Source organism: Branchiostoma belcheri, unplaced genomic scaffold, assembly GCF_001625305.1.
Source record: "Branchiostoma belcheri isolate BF01 breed outbred unplaced genomic scaffold, Haploidv18h27 scaffold5, whole genome shotgun sequence".
In the NCBI taxonomy this organism is placed as follows: domain Eukaryota; kingdom Metazoa; phylum Chordata; class Leptocardii; order Amphioxiformes; family Branchiostomatidae; genus Branchiostoma; species Branchiostoma belcheri.
Window position 1 is genome coordinate 3,824,236 of NW_017804131.1, and position 26,052 is coordinate 3,850,287.

Sequence of the window (26,052 nt, forward strand, 5' to 3'; positions counted from 1 at the left end):
TAAAGGTTGCGGCGCACGCGCGTTTGGTCATGTTTTGAAATATTTTGTGCGAGTCGTCAGGGGATTGTTGTTGTCCGTTTCCTTTGGGATTCAGACGGAGAATGAACCATTTATGCTCACCGTTTTGTGCTTTTCTTCAACAATAAGAGGGGCCATCTGTTCAAGACTGCACGTTTGGGTGAAATAATGCCAATAGAAAGGATTCGACTTTACAACGATTTCATCCAGTAAGTTCTGGGCTCGTTTGGGGAGGGGGGCGGTCCTAGAGTAGACTTACTTGTGGCCATGAACTTGTGACTTGGTTACGGACGATCTCATTCGTATGGGATGAATCTTTTTCATATCAACTATAAATATTATACTATTGAACCGCTCTAATCCACTTCACATGGCACTGAAGTTTTTTGGGTTGTTCGTTGTTCGCTTGGAAATAATTTGGTACCAACATCGAATTTTATTCTCTTGTCTTGCAACTTAATTATAATTTTTATAGTCAAGGAGGGCATGTCTACCTTAAAAAGACACAGTTCGGCATTTAGTAGTGTTATAAAATGATCAAGCCGATCAGAAGAAAATATATACAAAATTGCTTTTTTCCCGCCCAATTGATATTTGAATGACAGGCAGTTGTTTTGTACAACTTGAAACAGCATAAAAAATAGCATAATCTTTTGTGCATCCCAGTACTGCAATATCCCTATCATTTATCATCTATGATGTCATTGGTACTTTCTGAGTCACAAAATCATTACCACCATATTAATAGATGGTGATTATGATTTTGTGACTCAGAATTACGACATCAGTTCTGAGGTGAACCATGACATTTATTATTGACTAATTGAGTATTTCTGTATTTCCTATTGCAATAGGTGAAACCTGTAATATTATAGAAAGAGCAGCTGTGAAAGATAAACACAATGCCAACCAAAGTGCCGTTCAAAGTCATCCAGGCCTCCAGCCAAGATGAAGGGTTTAGTTCTAAAGAACTGGAGACCCACGCACCTACAGTCAACGGCTGGGTCACATCCAGGTAAGGCAGCTTATGTTTCTTTGCATCATGTTTCGCTTTTCTAAAAAATCTTAAGCTAGCATTATGATTTGTAAAAAAATGACCCGCATTCTCCAAAGTGCTAATGTTACTGTAACTCACTTTATGTTCGGTCAAGAGAATAATGCGGTCGGAGAAAAATGGACATGTTCAAAGAACTATATGTTCACATGGGCAGCAGGTGCGGAAGAAAGAAAGTTTGTGAATCATTTGTTCTGTAATGATAAGTTTGCGGTTCAGAAGTGACTGCAAAATACGTGAACATAAAAGTACCACGAAAAAATCATGACTTACAGTACCAGTACGTCATGTGCCAGGCAACTTTGCTTGAAGTTTTGATTTAACAGACAATAGAGCTTAGAATTTAGATTAGAATTGTAGTGATTTTGTTTCACAAAAATCGTTCTGTTAGAATCTTTACCAACTTGTGTTTTTTTGTCTCCCCCCTGCCAGGTTCTGTCTGTATCCTCAGGAGTTGGTACTAAAGCTGAATGAACGGGTCAGAATAAGGAAACTTCAGCTGCTTTCACACCAGTACTTGATAGGTAATTATACTAGGATGCACAATACACATTACAAACTATTCAGAAACCATATTATCATTACTGTATTTCCTTTATAAATTTGTACTTCATAACAGTCAGTGCTTCAGGCTAGGTGCAGGTAGACGTCAGAAATACCTGCACAGCTCCAATTTTACCTGCAATAACCTGCATATGCAGGTGGTATTTTGGGCCTTGCAATATAGATGCTTAAAATAACTCTCTGAACTTTGAAATGTTTACATCATTACATGTATTTGACTGTAAGTTTACCATATTTATCAAGAAGGAATAAAACATTTTCCTTAAGTGTACACAGTAAAATTGCCCTGTCGCGTTCCTAGTTCCTACTAAGGTTTGACTGACAATATGTCATTGTTTTCCTGATGTTCACAGCTACCAAAGTGGAGTTCTTTGTAGGTGAAGGCAACAGAGATTCATTAGGAGCATTACATGGGAACAACTTTAGTAGATTAGGGTAAGTTGGTATTAGGTTGGTGTGATACAAATAATTATAGTAACAGTACTATAGTAAGCAGCAACCTATAGATTAGAGTACAGGTGCCATTGCCTGATCTAGACTCAGTGATTCAGGTATTTCCCGGCTGTGTTGCTAGGATACCCACCTATCAAGTAGGTGATTACAAAATACAAGTACCTTTAATGGAGTGTTTTGACAAGTTTGTTACACTCACATTGATAAGAGTACCAGGATTGCAAAACTTTAAACTAAAAATACCCCAGTGACCAGTGTCAATGTTAGAATAGAAATCTGTAAGTCTAAGAGTAGATCTAAGGATAGCAGTTTGAACTGCAAAATTTGAACTGAAAGTATTCTCCCTTATATCTTACTAATAAAACGTTTACAACAACCATAAACTTGGAGACATACATTGTACTTGTACAAGGTTGTAGAATTAAAGCTTTGCTCATTACATAGCTAAACTCACTGTATACATTGTATTACTCTAAACAACTCATTTTTAGTGCTAAGGCCACAGCAATTTAATTTCTTGGTTAACGGATTCGCTGCTTCATTTTTTTCTGATTTGCAAATAAAAATAAAAATTCAGAATCAAGTGCAAAATGCTCATATTTTGCCCTAAACAGTTGAAAACAGTCCTTTTCTTACTACTTGTTACAGTCATTCCATCTTCCAATGCAGTGGTATCATTAAAAGTTCAACAATCATTGTTTAAATTTTTAACCAGCCTGGTGTGTTGACTTCATGGGTCCTATCGTACCATTTTGGGCCATAATAGGATGCCTAGGCCTGTTTTTATTTTTATTTTTTTTTGCCCGCCCGCTCCATTATTTTTCTAGAAAAATCCGTTAACCAAGAAATTAAATTGGTGTGGCCTAATGCTTAGGAAAAATTGAGCATACATCAGTGTGATTTGTGTATACAGTATTACAGATTCTATTTCTACATACATAATCTCCTTTTTCACAACAAGTGTATACAATACAAAATAGGATGTTGAAACTACATGTTGTGTTCTGCATGATATTAATATTTTGATCTTCTCTTGACCACACACAGTTATGTCTCTCTGTCTGACAATGAGAAGACTGGGTACAGGGCGCGGGAACTGAAGTCTGTCCATGTGGACTGCTACGGGCAGTTTATCAAGATCATTCTGCACAAAAACTACATCAATAGATTCAACCTCTTCAACCAGGTGAATATACGTGCCCTACCTGTTAAATAATTAATTTGCCTACTCTTTGCTTGTTTATGGTCTTTCACTATATCATTTTTCTTGAAGTCTTGTAAAAAAATATGTAAAAGAAATATTTTAGTGCCATTCATTTTGATACAGTTCAGCTGAAACTTTTGTCGCTTCCTATTGTTGTCTCTAAGGTAACTAGACAATTATACATACATACTGTAATTGGTAATAAATTACATGAGTCATGACTGCATGTGCATGATAAATTATTCATGTCATGTAGGTGTAGTAATACTGTCATTTTGTTGACTAGACTTTCATGTATTTTTAATTTACATGTTGAATTTAGCAATGTATGATGTTGAAGTAAGGTATACTTTGTTTTCTTTAGGTTGGCCTTGTTGCAATTAACATAATTGGTGAGAACAAAGATCCTCATGTGCAAGAAAAACCGGTGAGCTGTTGTCACATAAAAGTATCATTCATTATTAATGAATATACATGTACTAGTATATACAGTTATATGTAGTCACCTAAAAGAGAGGTTGAACTCCAATAAACTCTGTTGCAGAGAGAGTGTATTCCAACTTGAAGTCTTGCAAAGGATGGTTTTGAATTGTGTTTGGATTTTTGAAAATTAGATCAAAAGTTTCATATCATTGGATTCCAAATATCGTTTTTATTGAATGTGATATTTTCCCTACTTATGTTTTATTGCTTATTTCTGCATAATGATTCTGTTATGATTTCATTATTTATATATATGGTTTTGTCAGTATACGTCTTTTAACAACACTCAGAGGAAAACTGTTAGAGAAATTATTTGAAGCAAGTATATTTTCTGTAAATAATTGTTGATACTGTGTTATACATGTACATTGTCCTTTTTATTTAGCTGCCAACCAAGAAGATTTCATTCTCTGAATTGGTGAGATTTCCCGTAAAAAAATCAAAATGTCTATGGTGGCTAGAATTACATGATGCACTGATGGGGAAGCTATATCACTGTGTCACTTTCATGATAGAATCTTTGCACATTTGAAAGCATTCTCATGGTCATATCAGTCTTTTTATAATCCGGTATTTTCTTTTCTAAGTTTTCACAACCACTGTAGGTCTGCTATTATGTATTTCACCTGAGATATGACTTAAGGTGGCTTTTGTAGTTAGGGATAACAGGAAAATAAGGGTGTTTGAAGGAAAAGGAGTAAATCTGACATACATGTTATTTACAATCCAAGCTAGTTGTTAATGTTTTGTTAAATTCTTACAGCAGCCTGTCAGTTCTGAATACACAGACCCTGCCATGTGGGGGCTCGTCAACAGGTATGTGCTATAATGAAATATTGAAAATGAATAGAAATGAAAACGAAAAAAAAATCAATGGAAAATAAAACAATAATTGGTAATGATTTGGACTTTTTTCCTCTCAAGTGAGAATCATATGTTTGTTTATATATATTCATATACCATTTGGATTGTCTTTTTTTTCACAGACCTGACTACATCTCTCCAATGGATGATCTGGCCTTTGACATGTACCAGGTAATTAAACTTTGTTGTCCTGGTGAATTCATACTTGTTATAAACTACAAGTAAGGCAATTATCCAATAAGTATGAAAATTAGTAATTCAACTGAGCAGTACTGTACTAGGCTAAGCAATGATCAGTAAATTGCAGCCTTCTATTCCCTGTTAATGCTTTAAAAATTAATTTTTCCATGTTGTCCCATACAGGATCCAGAGGTAGCCCAGATCATCAGAAAACTGGATGCCAAGAAGGCAGAGGCTGTGCGACGTGAGTGAAATACATTTGTAGCCTCATCTCCATCAGAAAATTATGAAAATTAGACATTGTACATTGTACTGTTTTGTCATGAAAAAAAAGGCTTTGATTATTCACTGCCATGTGTTTATGTCATGTTGAAGGAAAAACTATGATGAGGCTGTGTGAGACTCGCAATGATAACTCCTGTTTTTTTCTTACAGAGGAGAGATATGACCATGCAAAGAAACTGAAGCAAGCTGTGGTAGATCTGCAAAAGGTAAAAAGAAAAGGAATGATATTGTAAAAAAAAAATTTAGAACTGCGATTGGTTATGGAGGGATAAGGAATTTCAGGGATAGGTTTGAAATTTTATCACGGCTGCATTTTCTTTTCTGTATTGCACATGTGTATCTGTATTCTTGGATGAAACTTTTTTTTTAAACTGCTGTTCCAATGTTCTTAAGTCCCATTTTCTCTTATTATGTTTACAGAAGGAAAACATATTGTTTTTGCTGAGTTTCTTCCTCTTCTTCTTCTCCAAACAGTGACCTATGACCTGACCAATGACATGATTTGTTGACGTATGTCACCATGGTGACTGGCGTGGTTACATAATGTTGCAATTTCACTGCTCTGCTCCTGTCACCATCTACTAGTAGTTATATGTATGTGAATGTGTTTGAGTAAGAATTAACAGAGCAGACCATGTCCGAAGGTAAACATTAAGCATTTGCTTCATTATATCCTGATTGCAAGAAAGTCTGCAGGAGGCTATCTATAATTTGAAAGCTTGAGAATGGTTTGTATTGTTGTCTAGGTTGGGGAGAGACTTGGGAAGTATGAGGTAGAGAAACGGCGGGCGGTGGAGAACGAGGACTATGACTTGGCCAAGATGAAGAAGGTTCAGATGGAGGAGTACCGACTCAAGGTGTACCAACAACTGGAGCTGCACAACCTGCTGGACAATAAGGTTTTTTCTTGCCACATCTTCTACTTGAAGTCATCATAACTGAAACTCCAGCACATACACTAATTTACATGTCTAGTTGCTTAACTTTATGTAGCGTGCATACACATGTAGTCCAGTGGTTAGCAACCTTAAGCTTGCCTCTGAACCAAGGGATTGAGAGTTCAAATCCTAGCTGACTGTTGTCGCTCACTGAGAATGCACACTACTGGAAATGGTTGTGGTCCTTAGGATGGGATGTTAAGCTAAGGTGAATTGTTCACTGTACTTGTTGAAAAGAACTAGGGGAATTTTCATGGTGAACATGGTACATGTACATTTGACCTGTAAACTGTAGTGTATGCAGCATCTGTCTTAACTGCTACACTGTTACGACCAGTGTAAGAAAATTGGCTCTTCAGTGAGCTTAACTGGTTTGAAATTATCAATTTATTTCCTTTTAAATACTAGTACACATAATAAAAAGCAACACTGTCATAAAAGTTTACATGTGCCTTTTTTTAATTTGCAAAATGTTGTTTTCTGTGCAGCCTACCAGACCCAGGAATGAGCCACCCCCTCCGCAGCCCAGGCCACCCCCACGTGAGCCAGACCCCCCTCCCCCTCAGCCCAGGACACCACCCCCTCCAGCTCAGGTAGGCGCGGCTTGTAATCACCATAGCAACAGAATCTCACATGGCACCACCCTTGTATAAAATTATAATTATATATAACTGACGTATGTCAATAATTCACAGACAGTTCACATTGGCCACTTTACTTTCAAGTAAAATCTTGATTTTATCTGGCATAAAAGAAGGGCAAAAGATGGTGGAAAACAAAGACTGAAAGGAAACACCAATAAAAAGTGTTAGGTTGGATAAAAGTTAACTTGAAGACCCACTTTCACAAAAGATAAAACATTTTGGGTGTGTCAATGCTGAGTCAACTCCAACTCATTCCAACTATTGTGTGCAATAAGAGAGTTGATTAATTTTCTACAGGACCAATCCCCACGCAACAGAGAAAACCCTGCTCCCAACCAATCAGGAGAGGGTTTACAGGAGGTTTGAGATGATTCCCTCATACTTGTCTATGATTGTGTTCTGTTTGTGTGTTTTTAGTAGTAAAAGAACAACTCTCCCAAACTATGTGATTCTAACCCTTTTAACAAACCATATACCATTCACAATCTGTTAACTCACCTACCTAAACATGTAATCTTGCAACTTTTCCCTTAATGTAACATTTAAGTGTGATTTTGTCCCGGTGGATATCCAGGTGTCTTACACTTTGTAGTTATAACTTGTACCCAAGCTCAAGCATGTGGGGAAAGATACGAATAACAACACTGTGATTTTGGGGATGTGAATTTCTAATATCCAGTCTGTGGCCCACTTCCTGGCCAATGATGCACACAAACACACATTGCCTTTTATTTCAGGCACCTTCGTGTGTGAAAAGCTAACAATGTACATGTACGCCTGACCCTCACCTACATGTACATGAAGTTGACTAACACTATTAATTAGTATGATAGGTGTTCACCGACCACACCAGTTTCTATATTATACTGCATGGTTTGCACTGTCATGTTTCATGGATTTTCTCCCCCAAGCCAAACAGCTCAACAGTTGAAGACCATTGACATGGCTATATGTGATTTGTTGTGCAATCTTCTATGCCATACTTGGCCTCTGGATGCTAAGAGCTAAATGTAACTTAGTCTAAGTGACAAAAATCTGTCACAATTATTGTATTTGTATCCCGTTTTTTTATCAAAGTTCAGTTACTTAGTTTTTTTTGCCAATAATGAAGCTCACCCACATAAAGGTGTTTGATGAAAATCATCTTTAAAACCATCTAAACAAGGCAAACAAATATCTGGGGAAAAGATTACCTTGGTGGCAGATATAACAAATAAAAAGAAGCTGAAACAGCATTGTGCAATCAATATCAGTACTTATATAGAAATCTCAAAAGCTATCTATGGATGCTGAACATTGTTTTCTTGCATTTACAGCCAGTGACACAACAATCCTATGAAGAGAGACCCATCCCAACACTGAGAAAGTAAGTACATTGTATACAATCATTATAACAATGTTAAATATCAATCTTTTTCATTTTGATGTAAAGAGTGTTATGAATTGTACATATAGAATCACAATGTCATCTTGAAATGAAAGCTTTAGCCAATTCATCAAAACTTAAATATAATGTACTGTGTAACTGGAAATAAAAGCATCACACATCTTACATTTGTACATTAAGGTTGACAAGATTGACCGAAAATTAGTGAGTTCCTTTCTTGTGTTGGAACAAAGTTTGAACTTTACAACTATGGATATTACCAACACAGATGAGCTTTCATACAAGCTTGAGGACTTCTTTATTATATTACAAAAATGAGAAATTAAATATTAATGGAATTAATGAGTTTGTAATAGTCACTGTGTTACAAGTACACATCGTACTCCCTTCTATGTACATAACCTATACCTGCCTGTGTTATCTCCAGACAACCAGCAGCAGCAGCACCTGACCCTGAGCCTGACTTCTACGCCACGGCAGCCGAGCCAGAGGACACGCAGATTTCCCCTCGTGAGGAGGAACCAGAACCCATGTCTGAGAAGAACATGCGGGAGGCCAGCGCTGTCATTGACGTGTACGGACTTCCTCTGGTCAGTCCTACATGTACAATGTACACTGGTTAAGAAGTAGCATACAGTGACAATGACAATGACATTTAATTGCACATTCACACCCCACATGAGCCAAATGCACTAGGTTAGATACTAGTAACTGAGGAGGAACAAGTACTAACTTATGTTATGTCTACAAAATGTATGTCTACAAGATCTCTCAAGAAGACAATCATACAAATGTGCTTCAACTTCACTTCACTGCATTTTCCTGCATTTCAAGATTTCAATTATTTCAGACCAGCTACAATTGAAATTTATGGTAAGCCTTATATTTTACACAATTACAATTTTTTTTAACAAACTACTGTCATAATCAATGAACTGTATGTCAGAATACTTGAGAGATAAATAACTGCATATTAAGTAATAAGTGTTCTACTGATATTATGAGCCAAAAATGCGCGAAGACTGAAATAATTTTCTTGACAGGTTGCTGGAGCATACTCCAAGAACTGGGCCCACCGTGAAGACGCCTTGTTGAAGGTGTATAAGGAGATGACTGAGATGGGAGCTGACACACCCAGGGATCAGTGTAAATCCAAACTCAGGGCAGCCATCTTTCTGGTGCAGAGGTCAATCAAGGACAAAGTCTTTGCTGTAAGTACTGTGAAGAATGTCTTTTTTTCTAAACACTGGGTGAATATTGCAAAGGGAATGGACCTAAAGAGAGCATATTGATGCAAGTCAATGAAATCTTGTCACATAAATGACAGTCAGTAGAGGTGCTACAATATCTACATGTATCTACCTTTGGCTTTGAAGCTACCCATGTATCTGCTTATGAAACCATTATTATAATAGCATCATGATATATGAAGATTCATTAATTTGTATTTTTCAGGTGTTCAGTGCATCACTCAAACTTCTGAAAATGATCCTTGAAGACTACATACCCAAGCACAAGTAAGCTACATAACTTATATAACATGTCTGTAAAATAACTGGGCAAATGCAATTAAATACAATGACGTAGTGTGGGTTTTTGCAGTACCTGGTACATGCACTAGAGGGAGCTGTTTAGCAGATGGCATGATGAGTGAATGATTGGATTGCAGACTTCCATGTTTGAACTCAAGGGAGTTAGTACACATGTAGTAGATGCACATGTACATATATCAAAGAGACATTCAATCCTATCATTGCATGTCTAGTGTTAGTATGTACCAGAATTACTGTTCAATTGATGCTGTGTGTTAGACATCCAGTTCACACTGATTTGTCTTGTTCCAGACTTGGGAAGGCTGACATTACTTACTGTGTGGATAAGACCATGCCCAACCTGCTGGCAAAGACAGGAGACTCTGTGAGTATTCTTTCATTATTCAATCTTTTTAAAAACCAAATATTAAGAGGGGAAAGAGAGGTGGGGGGAAGAGTTGAAGATGGGGGAAGAGTGGTGGTGGGGGGGGAGAAGAGTTGAGATAGAGGTAGAGTGGTAATAAAAACATTGGTCTATTGCCATCTTTTTTACCTTCCTTTACACATAGCCAATGAACATAAATTTCCTTGAACAGTTATTTTAAAGGATGAAGTGGATTTTGTGTTTTAAGGCATGGCAGTAAATTTTTGTTTTGTTTGTTTGGCATAACGCATAAACCGCCTTTAGACATAACACACCATGCCAGTTTTCTACATGTAAGTACAAGCTGCGTAAGACTGGCCTGTAAAGTTTGAACCACTCACACCAGGAACTTCAGGAAGGACCACTACTCTTTTCGATAAGTTCCGTGGGATCTTCAACATGCGTGGGGTTTGGCTCTCACCAAACACAGGACCTCCATTTAACAATACATTGAATTTCCTAGGGATGCCCCTAACCAAAGCTAGGTACTCATTTCCACCAGAGTAAAGTTTTGTGCTGTTTGCATCTTTAGGCTGCCAGACAGAGAGTAGCAGCTCTGAACTACATCCAGGACATGGCTCAGTTTAAGGATGTGAAGCCCACCCACCTGGTGCCCCACCACGCCACTCAGGCCTTCAAACTGACCATTCCGGCCAGACTGGCCCTCAGCAGGGTGGAGCTGGTCGAACGGCTACTCAAGGACCTGGGGCTGGAGAAAAACAGGTCAGATAACCTCAGCACTGGTCATCTCTAAAATAGTCGTTGCCATACATTGCCATACTATGTACAATTGTCGTGCAATCAACAGAGCTTCTTCATAAAATAATGTTTTCTTCTTCCATTCCAGTGGCCTGACAGTTGACAGTGTCATGAAGGTTAGTGCAGAATTGTTTTCAAACTTTTCTAAAAACATATCGGGGTATTTTGCCTGGAATATACACGTCTACCATGTAGCCAAAACTGGCATAGTCTACAATACAGCACACCTACAGTCCATGCTATGAAAGTAATTTTAGCCAAAAATTAAGGAAAATGTTCCCAAATGTTGTATTGATGACTTGTTCTGATACCCTGTAGTTTGTGGTGCCAGCGCTGGACCATACTGCAGGAGAGGTGCGCGATGCAGCAGTGAGGGTCATACTGGACCTGTACAAGGCTGTGGGCACACCAGTCAGGGACTACCTACCACCTGACGACCAGGCCACCAGGAAAAAACCTCTCTACAAAAACATCTTCGACAGTTTTGACAGAATTGATGGGAAGCCAACGGAAGCAGAGCTCAAGGTGTGAAAACTGGGAACGTGTATATTCAAACTCCCAGATGCAAGGCTGTGAAATATACAGTAGAATCTGTACTATTCAAGGATAAAAGTCTCCAAAAGAAGATAAAATCAGAAAACAACGAAAGGCATTTGGTTTTTTTTATTCCATCATTATTTTGTCCTAACCTTACCTGATACAGATAGTCAAGATTCTACTGTTACTAATCTATGTTACAATCTTTGTACAGTTTGTGATTTTGTTTTAATGTTACGGACATTATGTCAACATTGCATAGGTCATATAACATTATTAAGTTATCCATCCAATGATCCATACACTGTTTTCATGTGGCAAACTCACAGTTGTTCTGTTCTGTTCTGTGTGTATTTTGTAAGTGTAGTAAGCCCCAATACTGTTGTGTTAATATTATGTACATGTTATATATTATCCATGCCACCCATGCTGACATTATCATCATCCTTACCATCACTGCTGACTGCAGAATGATGAGGTGGAAAACTTGTGCAATTCTGGTGTGAATGCTTGTATAGAAGGCCATGGCAAGGCTATTCATTGTTCCACAGTAATCTCTCCAGCAGAGTAGAAAATGTACATGTATGTCCGAACAATTCAAATTTTAATCAGTTTAAGGTTTCACACAATGAATGGCATTGCCAGAAGCCAAAATGTTTGAGTTAATCTTTTGTGTCATTTCTCAGGTTGACTCTGATATTCTTTACATTGTTGCAATAATTTTGTCATGGTGTGCATCATAATATCATAACACAGTGACACAGTGCATGTATAAAGCATGGCACCCCACTTCATATCCATCTGTCACTGTACACAGAAACGAACAGGCAACACAAGAAACAGGCATGCAGCTTAAGTAGACAGCATAGTACACTGTAGAACATTGGTCACAAAGCGCCAACAGTTTGGTGCAAGTGTTTGTTAGTGAACCATGTATATCTTTGTTTTCTAGGCCCAAAAGCAGGCTGCTGAGAAAAAGAAACAAGAGGAGGTAGGAAGTTTTCTTTATCAAAATCAATTCTGAACATTGAAGGTTTGAAACATACTGTTTTCCTTGAACTTGTACCGGTAAATGTACTGTTTACCAATGTGGCTGTGTCTTGTCTACTTACAGATTGAACAACTCCAGGCACAGATAGCTCAGCTGAAAGATCTCCAGGCAAACATTGGGAAGGTACTGTATATTAGGTTATTCTGGTGTGCATGTAACTTGTTTTATGTGTGTGATATCATTGGTTTATTTCAAACACAAATCACAATACAGCTCCATCACTAGGCAGCCACAAGGCTGAATTGCGTGAATAAAAGCTTTAGACAGGCTTTAAAAAATAATGAATAATGAAATAGTGAATAAAAGCTTTAGACAAGCTTTAGAAAGCTTTAGATGGTGCTGTTGTGTGAACTAGGACCCCTAATTTAATTACCATGAAACACCCAAATAGACATAAATTATAACATTCTGATTTTTTAGCATTGTGATCAAGTGTGGCTCGATTACTGCTTGGTACTGTACATGTTTTACATATGTCCATTGTATTCTGTATTTGACAATGCTGAGTTTTTTGGGTCTTGTTTTCCAACATTAAGTTAGCACGATGTTGTAACAAATGTTTATGTATTCTCCTTCAGGTTTATACACAAAAATGGTGTCACAAACAATCTGTAAACTATATCTGTTCAGCTAAAAGTTTTAAAAGTTGTTCTGTTCCTTACAATGCTTACACATTCTGGCCTTGGGCAGAATGATCATGATAAAAGACTCCTGGAAGAAGCTCGGAGTATCCTTGTAAGTTGGGATATGTGTTGCAGCATGTTCTTACTTTGGTGGCCATGTAGAAAGAGTCATATGCTTCATACTTGCTGCATAATATCTTTTTTTTTTCACTTTCCCCCCAAACATGTCGCTTCTTTTGACTATTTGCATCCTAGTAAGAAGTCATCACAAACCTAAAAGTCTCTCTGATCTATACCTATTCGCATGTGCTGGCTCTTTGTGCTAGTAGAAGAAAACCCACAAAGTGAGAATGCAGAAGAAAAAGCACACTTGCCATCATACAACAATTCCACTCTCATAAGTCATATCAAATTTAGGTCACCAAAGAAATGCTGATCATAAAGTAAGTTTGTAAGGTGGCAGTTCTCTAGAAAAGGGTGTAATAAATAACTAGAAATTAAGGTAACATTTGCAAAGCAATTGCATAATGTTTACCTTCGCATATGGTCTGCTCTGTTAATTCTTACTCAAACACATTCATATATATGGTGACAGGAGTCTAAATCCCTCCTACTATAAAATTGCAACATAATGTAACCTAACACCAGTTACCATGATGACAGACGGTCATTGACCAGGTCACAGGTCAGTGTTTGGAGCGGAAGAAGAAACAGAGCAAAAACAATATGTTTTCCTACATAATTATTATGATATTTGAAATGTATTGAACACAGTATTCTGTTCGTAACCGTGACAACTTGTTTGTTACAGGAGGACGAGGAAGGGGGCCCCTCAAAAGGTCAGTTGGACTTGAGCCGACAATCCACCACCCTCTCTAACACAAACAGCAAAGTCCCCCTCGGGGACATCAACATACAGATTAACGTGGTGCAGAAAGGTATGGGCTACTAACACTCCCCTTAACCCTCCCAGTCATGTAGCTTGTAGCCAGGCTAACTTTTCACTCTCTTTAACATCAATAACTAACATTGCATGCATAACCAAAACTTATTAACTCTCTTTAACATCAATTAACTAACATTAACTGACTAGTAGATTAGTAGACTAGTTTACCAAACATCAACCTGATCTAGATTAGCAATTGGTATAAAATCAAATTAAATATATAATTGGCCTCACACTAGTCATTGTGTAAAATCTAATGTCTAATTTTGAATAGATCATTATGATTAATATCTGGCAAAGGTCAGGACACTTATCTTCTTTTGAGTTAACCATAGCATGATCTAACTTTCTTTCTCAACTCAATGTTACCTTCAAGTTGGTAGACTAGCTACATGTATTTCAAGTTAGCATAAAAAGACTCTTGTGCTTTCTGTCCCCTTCAAATCTTTGAATCTATTTACTTTGGCCAAGCTGACCAGAAGACTGCATGTAATAGGACTAGACTCTTAAGCCTACTTGAATCATTAACAATTAGTAATAGTCTTGATTATAAGAAAACGTAATCTCAATCCTATAACTTACCGTTAATCACTATTCTTAACCATGATTAATACTAAGTTGCAGTGTCCTTTAGCCCTGTACTTACAACTGCCCAACCTTCTGTGCACCCAGCCATTTTAAAAGACATGCATGTAGCTACAGTGCAATGTAGTTTTAGCATGTCGTTATTCAATCATTGTCACAAAATAAACAAACACACACACACAGTCTTCTTTGCAGTGGATCTTTCATGACTGTTCTCTAAGTGATGTGGCAAAGTGATGTGTTCTCTTTGTATTGAAAACTGTTGCTTCTGTACATTACAGCAATATACCTGTCCTTGGTGCTGAAGTGATCTTGCTTGCTGTTCTTTTCATTTTCATGAAATGCAGTAGGAAGATTTCTTCCTCAATCTAATATATCTTTAATGTTCTTGCGCAATTCTCTGTAAATTTACAGTGGCATTGAAATTTGCGTTTTCCTCTCACTCAGCTTTTTAAACATTTTCCCATTTATATGTACTTTGTCCACTGTATGACTAGCCTCCATTCTTGTTTTCAAAGCTGTACCACATTCTGAATTCCTTTTCTTCTTGGCATTGTTTGACATCTTGACCAATACTTTAACCCTGAATCCTGCTGATAACTAACAGATGAAGGCAAAGAGGAACAGAAGATCAAACCCCCCACCACCCACTCCAAGCACCGCCCCCCTCCCCGAGAGAAGTCCACCCTCAACGCTCCGTCTGAGGCTGGGGATGACGTGTCTTCTCTCATGGAAAAGTACGTACAGTACTTCTGAATCATGTCTACACTAGTAGGTTTGCTTGAACGACATTCTGAGTAAATAGATACAATTGAAGAGATTCATTTTGTAATTGGACTTGGAGCAGGGTACAACCAATAGCTGACAAATGCTAGCCTCTACCTGGCTTGGGGAGGCGGCGAAATGTTCTCTCAACAGACACTCCCTTGGCATGCTTATCCCTCTATTTGGTCAATTTCTACTCTTTCCAGCCGCCTCCCCAAGCCTGGTAGAGGCTAGACAAATGCCATTTTTTTTAGATGATCATCTATGGAATTTACCATACGAACATGTATACGCGAGTTTATGTTGGGAAGTGATCGATCATTAATTATCCTGATGAAGGCGGCAGTGGCCATTGAAAATTTGATCTCTGTGTAAGTCTAATGTGTTGGAATAAAGTTCAACATGTATACCTGGTAATGTCAGAAATATCCGACTTAATTTATCACGAGGTTTACCTGAACTATATAATGATACTGTCTTTATCCTATGCTGCTTTGGAAACAAAGAATGGCTTCAATTGCCTCTAGTAGGAGGGGTTCATATCTTGAGGAGGATAGGTATGTTACCTTACGGAAACATCTGCATGCTTTTGTGGTTTATGTCACAACAACAACATCCAACAACATACATCCACAGTGCTATGCAGGCCTAGGTGAAGACGTTACAGGCATTGACAAACAGATTAAAAAAAGGGACTTAGGAACACTGTTCTACATTATCTCAGGAAGGGTAGCTGTTTTGTTTGAATTCATACATGTACATGTACATGTACCATTTCTGTTTCCAAACTACAAATTTTGAATTTATATTGTGTAGAAGAAGGAAGATTACATTTTGTTACATTTTAGCTTGCACAAAATATTTTTTCATATTCATTATTTTCACAAGCAGGAAATACCTGATAAAGACAAAGGAGGTCACACAACATGGATGTTGAATTTCTCTTTAAATGCTTTACATCCTATGTTAGTACATGAACATTGATGTGCTCCGGTATATTTTGCAGCATGTGTATCTTCTGTGGTGAGAGGAATGAGTCATTTACAGAAGAAGGGCTGGATCTGCACTACTGGAAGAGCTGCCCCATGCTGCGCAGGTGTCAACACTGTAAACAGGTAACCTGTGTGTGCCGTGGAACAGATTCTCTTTCTCACATAATATTCTCTCACCTACATGTAAAGCTTTCAGCCAGTCACTCTGGTCTTCGAGACTATAGGTGAGAGAACTTCTTTGTGTTGGATCAAAATTTTTAACTCTAAACATGTACCAAGTTCTTGAGAAAGTCAAAACTGGTTGAATTCCACTCTCATCGTTGTTATTCTCCCAACGCTACGAATGATACCAACACAGATGAACTTTAATGATAGTTTGGAGATCTTGTTTTGGTCTGTCAATGTCTTTCTAGGCCAGATTACAAATACATGTAAAGTAATGATTCCGCCTGACTATTTTTATCATCCTTTTATTCTCATTTTCATAATCATCATCATAGCTATATCTAAACATCTGGAATTTAATGGTCATGTTCTTTATAAATATATTCTAGTTCCTTTGTAAATGTATGATAATTATACCTAATTTTCAGTAGTTTTTGAAGATAGCTTCTCTCCTTGGAGAAGTTTCACATTTTGAAGTCTGTACCATCACAAATGTCTAACTCTAAGTCCCTTGCTTGTTGTGCCTGTACTATAGGTTGTTGAGATTGCAGGGCTGACAGAACACCTTCTGACAGAGTGTGACCAGAGCGATAACTTCCAGCAGTGTCCCCGCTGTACGGAGGCTATACCTAAGGAAGAGTACGACGAACACAACAGGCTGAAACAGTGTGTTGGTAGGTACTTTGTACTCATTGTTCACAGAAGTTATCTTGCCATGGAAAGAAGTGATTCAGGTTTCAGGTTGTGCATGCATATACAAATGTAGTGTTCATAGTTCAGTGGTTAGCGACTCTGCCTCTGGACTACAAGATTGGGAGTTCAAATCCCAACTGTTTTTGCTCAGACGACATGCATGCAACTGTAAAGGGACATTCAAAATCAGAACCCAAAAGAAACTTTTACATGTTTTGTCATCACAGTTTGCTTTCCGATCTTTACATAATTATTTAGGGTGAAAATAACAGTGTATTGTTTCCATTCACAGTTGCCAAGCCAGAAAAGGTGGCCAATCACTGTCCCCTGTGTCATCAGAACATTCCACCTGGAGAGGAGGTGAGTCAGAAACATGTTTCTTGTAGCACATAGGCAGAACGTACTGCACCTGCACGAAACCCAGAGTTTTCACGGTTTTCATTGGATGTTTGGTCAACGTTGCATCAGAATTTAGCCTATTGCAGACGATATCTTTTCCGACTTAACATTTGGAAGCTACAGACGGGAATTTTGTTAACCTTATATGTTAACCTTATGTTTTGTTCTAAAGGGTTGGAAAACTCATCTTATGGGGAAGGATGGCTGCAAGAACAATCCCCGCAGATTGCAGGCTCTAGAGAAGAAAGGTAGAATGTTTTTTTCTTCTTTTCCATTTCATGCCTAATGACAGTCAAATATATGCTTAACTTAACTGTCGTCTTTTGAAATTTCATAGTATATGTAACACATTGATTTCCACTTAAGTCTAGTGCTTTATTTGGTGTGTCCCATTTCTTGTGTCAACCGACCATCTAAACATAACAGTCCAACAGGTTTTTTAAGATTTAAGGTAGAATGATCTTTCCCTGGAAAAGCTACCTGACATTCTACATTTTCTGCTGTACAGGAGGAAGAGCTGGAGCAGGGATTAAGGGGAAGGCAGCAGCCAAGAGCAGACAGCAGGCTGGCAGCAGGGTCGGGGTCAGAGGGGGGAAAGTCGGGGGGAAGACTCCCAGAGGGAAGTGAACATGAAAAAGGAGTCCCCATAGTTTATCAATGAACTTCTCATTCACTTGGCTATGTTTAACATGCAGTGGTTTCAAAGTTGTATCAAAAAAGTTATTAAAAAAAAAACAAGTTTTTATCGTCAATTTGAAAGTGTTGCTTGATTTGATATAATGGATGTAATTTATTAAATTGAAATGGCAAACTCAATACATTTATGTAGACGAATCAGAAATGTATTTTGGATCAAATATTCTAATACCTCATTTGACCTTACCATTTGTGAATCAACTATTTCATTTTCTTACCTTTAATTTCATATTAAGAGTAATGGGCAATTGGATAATGTTTGGAATAATGGTACAATGTCATGCAAACATTAAATCCAGCTACACGTAGAAAGTAGAAACAGTAGTAACTGTAGCAACAATTGGCTAGATGATACACTACAGTTTGTGTACACTGTGAAAGAGGTCACTATTGGGTTTTATTCCTCACTCAATGTAGCATGTAACGAAGGTTAGGTTAAAGTTAGCCTTAACACTGTAGTTAGACTACCAGTCAGACTGCCCGTATTGAAAAGCTGTCCTTTTGAGACTGTACACAGAAAATATTATGACACAAGCTTAGGTACAAAATGTATTACCACACTAGATATTACATGTGAATAAACTACTTGGGTAAACTACAATTATTATAGTGATATACAAGTCATGTACATACAAAAAACATATACATGATGCACAGTTGTATGGACCAGTGGTACATAGCAAAAGCTACTTTGATTACTAAGAAATAGGTAGCTGACTGAGCCAGAAAAGGGGAACAAAAAAAGGTCACATACAGATAACCATCTGTACACAATGGGTGGTGAGTCACTTGCCAGCAGTATGTTGTAAAATATTACAGTTAGCGATTGCTTGTACACACATATGAGAAATGCCTGGACGTCTGTGTACTTTGTGCTACAGCAAATAAATCTAATCCTGAATCTTGCATGCAGGGCGCCATTTTTATCCTTTGATGTCAATCACTATATTTACCATTACAGGTAACATTCTTGACAAACTTGATAAAGAAAATCAGGCACTGTGGTTTCTTTTGTTAATCTTACAAACTTGGGGAAATATATAGTGTGACTAATAACACTACACATTAAACTTGAATTGGAACTCAAATGTTGATTAAGGTACAATCATGGAGGTAAAAAAAGCACAATCATGGTACAATCAATGTTTAATTTCCATGGGAAGAACAAACAGTTACTGTGTTATCTGCACAGCTTCAGTTATGAGCATTTACAAGTCGCTGGAGAACAAGCCCGGTTACCCTATCTGCATTTTATGCCTCCTGTGCGTTGCGAACTTCGATCTGACGACAGTAGCTGCATTGAATATTACATATTTATGTAAGTGTCGAATTGTCACAATGCGAATAGATACGACTTGCTACAAACTTGCTAGCAATTGCTTGTTCTTAACTAAAGCGTATATTTTATTAGAATGCGTCAGATAATTACGCAAACATCAGTTTATTTTCTCTGTTTTTAGTGTTAGTTCCGTAAAGACTTTTTTTCTTCAAACGTAAATATGGCTTGAAGTTTTTAATTTGTACATACGTATGGTACCTTTATAAGGTCCGAAAAGTGACACCATCTCAGCACTGGGAATGTTTTGGAAAAGGTGATACTCAAGTGCAACCGTTAACTTACAATTACTGTGTTTACCTTTAAACGAGTCGTCTGTTTTGTTTTGTTTTTTATATACGGTTGCGATGGTAAATAAAACGGCATCATGACTCGAAATGCGCTCTTTTGCAATTGGGTTTTGAAAATGTGCCAAATCAAAGCTTGAATAAGTTGTATCAGTTGATATTGAATAGTATACTGTCTTCTATTTTCCTAAAATGTATGGCTAAAAAGAGAAAATGGCAATACATGTATATAACTTGCACAGAGCTTGCTGCATTGCTATCCACAGATAACCATAACCCGTGACAAAGTTTCACCGGTTGCCATGTTGTTTACTTAGGCCCTTCAGGGTGACGCACGGAACGCTAGTCTCCGACCCGCACGAAACACGGTTCTGATTTTTCGATCTACTACAGAGAGACGTGCCCGTCGTTAAAAATGTCTGATGTACAGACGGCTGTGAGGAAGAGGATTGAGGGGTTGAGTGAGACAGACAAGTGTAACATTCTTGTCGTAGGGACGGAGCCAGCCACGTTCGTAAACTCGATGGAAATGTCGGTGACCGGCAGGTGGCCAAACCTAGGCGTTTCTGGGGGCGGTGTTCAAGACACCACGCGCTGTCTCAACAGATTTGACATGTTTCCTCATATAGAGGGTCTATCCGGCAAAGTAGCATGTTTAGGGTTAAGTCTCGAAGAAAAAGGGGACATGTCAGCCGCAGAGTTAGAGCAGACGCTTCGTGGCGTCCACACTGATGTGAAAATCGACATGGTGGTTTTCACATGCCCGAGTAACGATCATGTGCCCGTTGATGTGTTGGAAGGTGTCAAACGAGGCGTGGACAAGACAAATCGCAGTAAGTAAATGATTCATTATGAGTTCTATCCTGGAATCATACTGAGTTCTGTGTATAGTACGTCTGTTTGTGACACTATCCTTGCAAAAATATATTAATGCCTTATGACTGTATATGAAGTTTTAGAGATATTGATTATAATAATGTGAACTTATGTAAAAGAAAATCAACTATATTTCATGGTGGAAACCTCGTCTGTTTACTGGACGCCCAAGTGTTTTTGCATACCAATGGTACATCACACAAGTATATGACATTTGTACGAAGGACCAAAACTAACTAGCGTTACAAACGTTTAGGTATTTATTATTCTTATAAGTTGAACTTTGTATTTACAGACGTTCCAATATTCCTGTTTATGACGAAGCAAAGTAACCGTGCACCTACAAAGCCAATGAAAGAAAACATGCAAAAGGCCCAGAAGGATCTAGACATAGCAGCAGAAGATTGTAGGTTTATTCAGCTGTATCAATTCCAAACTCAGGGCTCCGAAGTCAGTCAGAAGACCATTGACCAACCTTTATTGAAGTTTTGGGATAAGATCCTTAGCGTTAAGGATAAAGACAAGCAGGAGGATCCAAAGCATAGCGTTAAGGATCAAGACAAGCAGGAGGATCTAAAGCATAGTCCACAGTGGACGAGGGATTTGGTAGATTTAGGCATCTCCCGTCAATTCTGCTACTCTGTAATTCTGCTACTCTGTGTGATCATTGCCTTGATATCCGTCGTGCAACTTTGGAAAGAAGCACCTGTACAATGTCCTGAATGTAATGGACTAACGTCCGATAGAAGATTCGCTGAGGAGTTGCAAGGATTACTTCACAATAATTCCAAATTACTAGATACTTTGAACAGCGGTTTGGAATCCAAAATACTAGAGATGAAATCCGAATTACTAGATACTTTGAACACCACTTTTGACGAAAAGGTGCAAGAAATGAAATCAGAAATACAAAACTCAGCATCAGAAGTACAACGTACTTTAATCAGCACATTTCATGGAAGGTTGCAAGAAATGAAATTCGAAATGCAACAGATGAAATCCGAATTACTGAATACTTTGAACAACAATTTTCACGAACGGTTGCAAGAAATGGAAACCAAAGTACTAGGCATTTTGAACAGTGAATTGTCAAACCAAACCACAAATTTGACTAGCAATTTCAACACGACGTTGAAAAACTTCAAGGAAGATATGAATAAAGCATTTGCAGATATGTACAGTGAATTGGAGGCTTTCAACAGAAAGATCAATGAAAGCACAGAAAGTGTTAACAATACATTAACTACATGGAAGAAGACGGTTGATGAAAAATCATCGGAGCTTAATACAACGTGGGAGCGTGGGTTACTAGCTTTGAAAAATGAAACAGAAAGTATGAGCACTAAATTGGACAATAAATTGGTGGCGTTTAGCAAAAAGATGAACGATAGCACAGAAAGTGTTAACAGTACATTAACTACATGGAAGAAAACGGTTGATGAGAAATCATCGGAGCTTAATACAACATGGGAGCGTGGGTTACTGTCTTTGAAAAATGAAACAAAAAGTATGAGCACTAAATTGGAAGATAAACTGGAGGCATTTAGCAAAAAGATGAACGATAGCACAGAAAGTGTTAACAATACATTAACTACATGGAAGACAACGGTTGATGAGAAATCATCGGAGCTTAATACAACGTGGGAGCGTGGGCTACTAGCTTTGAAAACTGAAACAGAAAGTATGGCATCAAACCTAAGTACAGAATTAGTCAGGAAACAAGCAACTTTTCATGGCGAATTAGAAGCTAGTATGGGAAGAGTGTCGCAAGAGCTGAGTAAACTTGTCAACACAATGCATAATCTCGAGAGAAAGGTTACTGCATCGAATGATTCTACCGAAGGTCATGATCAGAAGGAACCCATAGCGCAAGGATACCTCGTGATACTGTATGAGTATCCTCTACATATACAAACTATAGTAGTCGGTGCCTGCATCGTCATAGGCTGGCTGATCTGTTCACAATGCAACAAGAGAGGGCCGGTGAGTTTTCCTACTGTTTCTAATGTATGATCTACCCATATATGTATGATAACTTCTATGAATCCCTGTGTGTACGAGTACCATTACTAGAAATAAAATGATATGCATTTCCATCATGCAAAGTATACATATTACACTATACAAAAAGTACTCTTGTCGTTAGTGTATATGTCAGGCAATGAACAATACTTTTGAAATCTTACAGTACTAGTACACATAGATAATTTAAAAAGTAGATTATCGTGACTTAAGATCGGTCAAAATCGCCTTTGTTTCAGGGCAAACGTTAACGATTCATGCCCCGGGCCTGTTGTACGTACATGTACTGACTGTGATATTTGCGTTGTATTTCTGATTTCATCCTTTATCAGAGACGACTGCCGCTGACAGCTAGACGTCGGTTAGGGCAGGCCCCGGGGGCATACGGCGATATGTCTGATGACGAGGAATGGCTGGATGAAAATGTGTGTATTTATATTTTATCATTAAAAACCACTAAAGCAATTCTAGACACATTGGTTTTATTTGTGAATGAATGTATTTGCTTTACAGTTAGTACAGTTGCCGCTAATACACAAGGGGCATCAGATGTGCAATTCAATATAATTGTCTGCCTTCTTGTACATTTTTTGTTAAACAATAACCTCAAAACAAACGAATGGCCTCAAAGATATTGGGACAGGTTATTAGGTCATACAACGCACGAAATGCATGAAAATTCATTCTTTATTTGTTAAGTGGAGCTGAAGCTTGTAATATGCAAAATGGCGTATTACAAGAGATGTACCAGCTTTAGTTTGAAGGGTAGCCAGCGAAAGGACAATTGGTCAATTTTTGATGCTCATTAGTGACATTTCCCTTATGTAGCACCAGGTTTGCATCGTAGCGTCTCTGGACTGGACTCTGGATGAGGTGGAACGTTGTGTGAAGGCAGCCGTGCAGGAGAGAGGTCTGGCCAACACTGCCGTCCTCACCCTGCGGATCTCAGGCCAGGACGACATAGACGGCCTCAAGCGGACACTCCAGAGGGACACGCGCGTCATCTGCTGTGCCAACTCTACCACAAGGAACATCCTACTGTCCGACACGGAACACGACGAGATCAGCTATGTAGTCAAGGCAGCGGAGAAGATTGTAGGGGGAAGTGGTGAGTAGCACTAAGGCTGTTGTATACGAATGAACTAGTTGATTTATTATTATTTCCAACACTCATACCATTGTAGCCTTACACATAATACACATTAGAATTTATCAAGCATGGTTCAGCAACTTGACAATAAAAGGTAAAACACTATTCCTAAACCTAGACGTTCTGCTGCTTAACTGTGTGTGAAGCATGAGGAAATGAAACCCAAACAACAAACGATTTGCTGAAGCAGTTCCTTTTCACGGTATATCTAGTATTAGCAGATGTTTAATATCTAATAGCAGCAGATGTTCCGGTGGCAAAGTCGTGCCAGTCAACAAAGTATGCTGTCGCCATAGCCACGGAAAGATAAACTTGGAGATTACTAGTATCTGCCAGTGGAGACGGAGTTTGTAATAACAGACACAGCTAGTCCGTGTCTAAACTTTTGCAATATGTGCATGACTGTACTTCTAAAGAAAGGGAAACGTACACCAACATTTTTCTCTTCGGAAAAAAGCAGGGACATTTACAATTCTGTGACTTAGCGTGGCAGTGTGAGGGTATAGATTTCGTAACAGCGGACACAGCCCATGGTGTTGTGTCCCGCACATAGAAACGAATACTGGACAGACAATACTCATTTTCACTTGAGTCTAGTTGGGAAGGTCGTGTTAAGTGCCTTTCCTAAGGGCACAATATCGGTGGCATGTCAGGACTCGAACCCGAAACCTCTTGGTTCCGAGTTGCGCATGCTGCTGTTGCGCCAGACGTCCAAACTTTTGTTTGTGATGTGTGCCCGACTGTATTTGCAATGGCATTGTGTGGATAAGGACAGAGGAACATTCAGCAACATATTTTTTCTTCTTTTCACAGGAGTGATGGTTCTGCTGTATGGGCACGAGAAAAGCAGGGACATTCAACAACTGTATGACAGCACGTCATTCGACAGGACGTTCCTCAACAAACAGACGCGGCTCCACAATAAGGCACTCGGCCATCTGTTCTTTAGCGTGTCCAAAAGTTTGAACGACATTCAAAAGCGCAGGATTTGTGACTGGATCCGTGGAAACCTGTAGGCTGATTAGTGTACAAATGTTGTCCAAATTGATGAGAAATTTCTCTAGCAAAACATTTTCATGTACGTATTACTATTATGTAGAAAAGTAGTTTCAAAGGTCAGAGCCAGCTCTGATCATATTGTTGTTATTTTCCCATAGGAGATATGATGCATTATCATCGTAGAAAGATTTAGTAGTCTTTTCTCAAATGCACCTTTATTTTCTTGATTTACACCAAAACTTTGTCACTTATAGATAGATAGATTTATCAGTGTTCTAATTTTAAGAAGAAATGACATTGGCAATGACCAGCTGCCTTTCTTTAATGTATCATGTGGTAGTTAATAAAGAAGTCATTATATATATACAGCAAAACATTGATGGTTTTCAAATTTGTACTAGTACTGCTATAATGGTTAGCTGATCGTCGAAAACGTTGTTGTTAACTATGATCACACATAATATTTATACGTATTTGCTGTTGTTATGAACGACCGCACGTAGTGTTTGACGCTGCTTTGTCGTTCCCATGGCGTCTTGAATGGACTATTTTACTAATGTGACGCCCAGTATTAAAATTCAAAACATGTGGCGTTCGGCGGTCATATGCACTACAATGCGGCATGTCATTTACTTTACTTGGTTGACTGAATGGAGAGGCGCTCACTAGTCTCCACCAGACTTCTTTTGCGGGGTACGGTGAATAAATCGTACTGAAATCGGCCTAAAAAGGGTATGAATTGGCCAGAGAAGGTAGCCGGCCAGAGAAGCTCCATTTCCCCGCCGAGTTTTCAGTACGATTTATTCAACCCGCAAAAGAAGTCTGGTGGAGACTAAGGCGCTACGCTCCCTGGAGCATGCGGTGCTGAGTGAGAATTGACTGAATGAACTTGATTGTATGGACCTGTACTCAGGTCTGGGAGTGCCAATCCAGCCTGGAAAAGAATTGCTGAACTAGCTTTTAAAACAAACCACAAACAGTACGCATGATAACAAGGGGCAAAGTATGAACCTGTCAGCTTTATCTTTATCTTTATGGCCCAGTCTCCTTTTTGTGGACAAACGCCACAGCGTTTGTTTACTAAGCCGTCTGTCAGAGTTCAGTGTTATCATCACATACCAAAACAGCTATACATGTAAAC

At 38.4% G+C, this 26,052-nt stretch overlaps 3 protein-coding genes across 10 annotated transcripts in view; all 3 read left to right on the plus strand.

Moving 5' to 3' along the window:
• Positions 1-15: 15 nt before the first annotated feature.
• LOC109479836 (centrosomal protein of 104 kDa-like) lies at positions 16-18,257 on the plus strand. Of its 6 annotated transcripts, none has more exons than XM_019781848.1 (32): positions 16-227; positions 873-1,033; positions 1,505-1,596; positions 1,990-2,071; positions 3,137-3,275; positions 3,658-3,720; positions 4,162-4,194; positions 4,540-4,592; positions 4,763-4,811; positions 5,004-5,064; positions 5,256-5,311; positions 5,852-6,004; positions 6,532-6,636; positions 6,985-7,047; positions 8,004-8,053; positions 8,502-8,664; positions 9,118-9,285; positions 9,530-9,591; positions 9,919-9,991; positions 10,563-10,753; positions 10,878-10,905; positions 11,108-11,314; positions 12,279-12,317; positions 12,441-12,500; positions 13,812-13,938; positions 15,139-15,268; positions 15,803-15,853; positions 16,303-16,411; positions 16,989-17,127; positions 17,439-17,506; positions 17,718-17,793; positions 18,054-18,257. In XM_019781848.1, exons 2-32 carry the CDS (start codon positions 921-923, stop codon positions 18,170-18,172), a joined length of 2,922 nt encoding a protein of 973 aa, XP_019637407.1. In that variant the 5' UTR covers positions 16-227; positions 873-920; the 3' UTR covers positions 18,173-18,257. The 6 variants fall into 6 exon arrangements, with proteins under 6 accessions (XP_019637407.1, XP_019637411.1, XP_019637409.1 ...); XM_019781852.1 differs by having other exon boundaries at positions 13,812-13,839; XM_019781850.1 differs by lacking the exon at positions 15,803-15,853.
• A 1,945-nt stretch (positions 18,258-20,202) lies between these two features.
• LOC109479666 lies at positions 20,203-21,498 on the plus strand. The gene is made up of 3 exons (XM_019781653.1): positions 20,203-20,697; positions 21,036-21,382; positions 21,487-21,498. Exons 1-3 carry the CDS (start codon positions 20,280-20,282, stop codon positions 21,496-21,498), a joined length of 777 nt encoding a protein of 258 aa, XP_019637212.1. The 5' UTR covers positions 20,203-20,279.
• A 209-nt stretch (positions 21,499-21,707) lies between these two features.
• The window catches only part of LOC109479849, a 16,957-nt gene continuing 12,612 nt past the window's right edge, over positions 21,708-26,052 (plus strand). Inside the window, exons 1-4 of one of the 3 annotated variants that reach the window (XM_019781880.1) lie at positions 21,712-22,723; positions 23,095-23,187; positions 23,591-23,870; positions 24,726-25,226. In XM_019781880.1, coding sequence (XP_019637439.1) covers positions 21,713-22,723; positions 23,095-23,187; positions 23,591-23,870; positions 24,726-24,928 — 1,587 coding nt within the window. In that variant the 5' untranslated portion in view covers position 21,712 and the 3' untranslated portion in view covers positions 24,929-25,226. Of the gene's footprint in view, positions 22,724-22,995; positions 23,188-23,590; positions 23,871-24,725; positions 25,227-26,052 lie in introns of those variants that run through there. The other 2 variants (XM_019781882.1, XM_019781881.1) reach the window with 2 other exon arrangements.

What these genes read in the sequence shown, in the direction of transcription:
- LOC109479666 (XM_019781653.1), top strand. Translation starts at nt 20,280, where the DNA reads ATGTCTGATGTACAGACGGCTGTGAGGAAGAGGATTGAGGGGTTGAGT. An exon ending in CGTGGACAAGACAAATCGCA is followed by an intron (nt 20,698 to 21,035) that starts GTAAGTAAATGA and finishes TTGTATTTACAG; the next exon opens with ACGTTCCAATATTCCTGTTT.
- LOC109479836 (XM_019781848.1), top strand. Translation starts at nt 921, where the DNA reads ATGCCAACCAAAGTGCCGTTCAAAGTCATCCAGGCCTCCAGCCAAGAT. An exon ending in AGATTTCATTCTCTGAATTG is followed by an intron (nt 4,195 to 4,539) that starts GTGAGATTTCCC and finishes AAATTCTTACAG; the next exon opens with CAGCCTGTCAGTTCTGAATA. An exon ending in CAGGCTGAAACAGTGTGTTG is followed by an intron (nt 17,128 to 17,438) that starts GTAGGTACTTTG and finishes TTCCATTCACAG; the next exon opens with TTGCCAAGCCAGAAAAGGTG.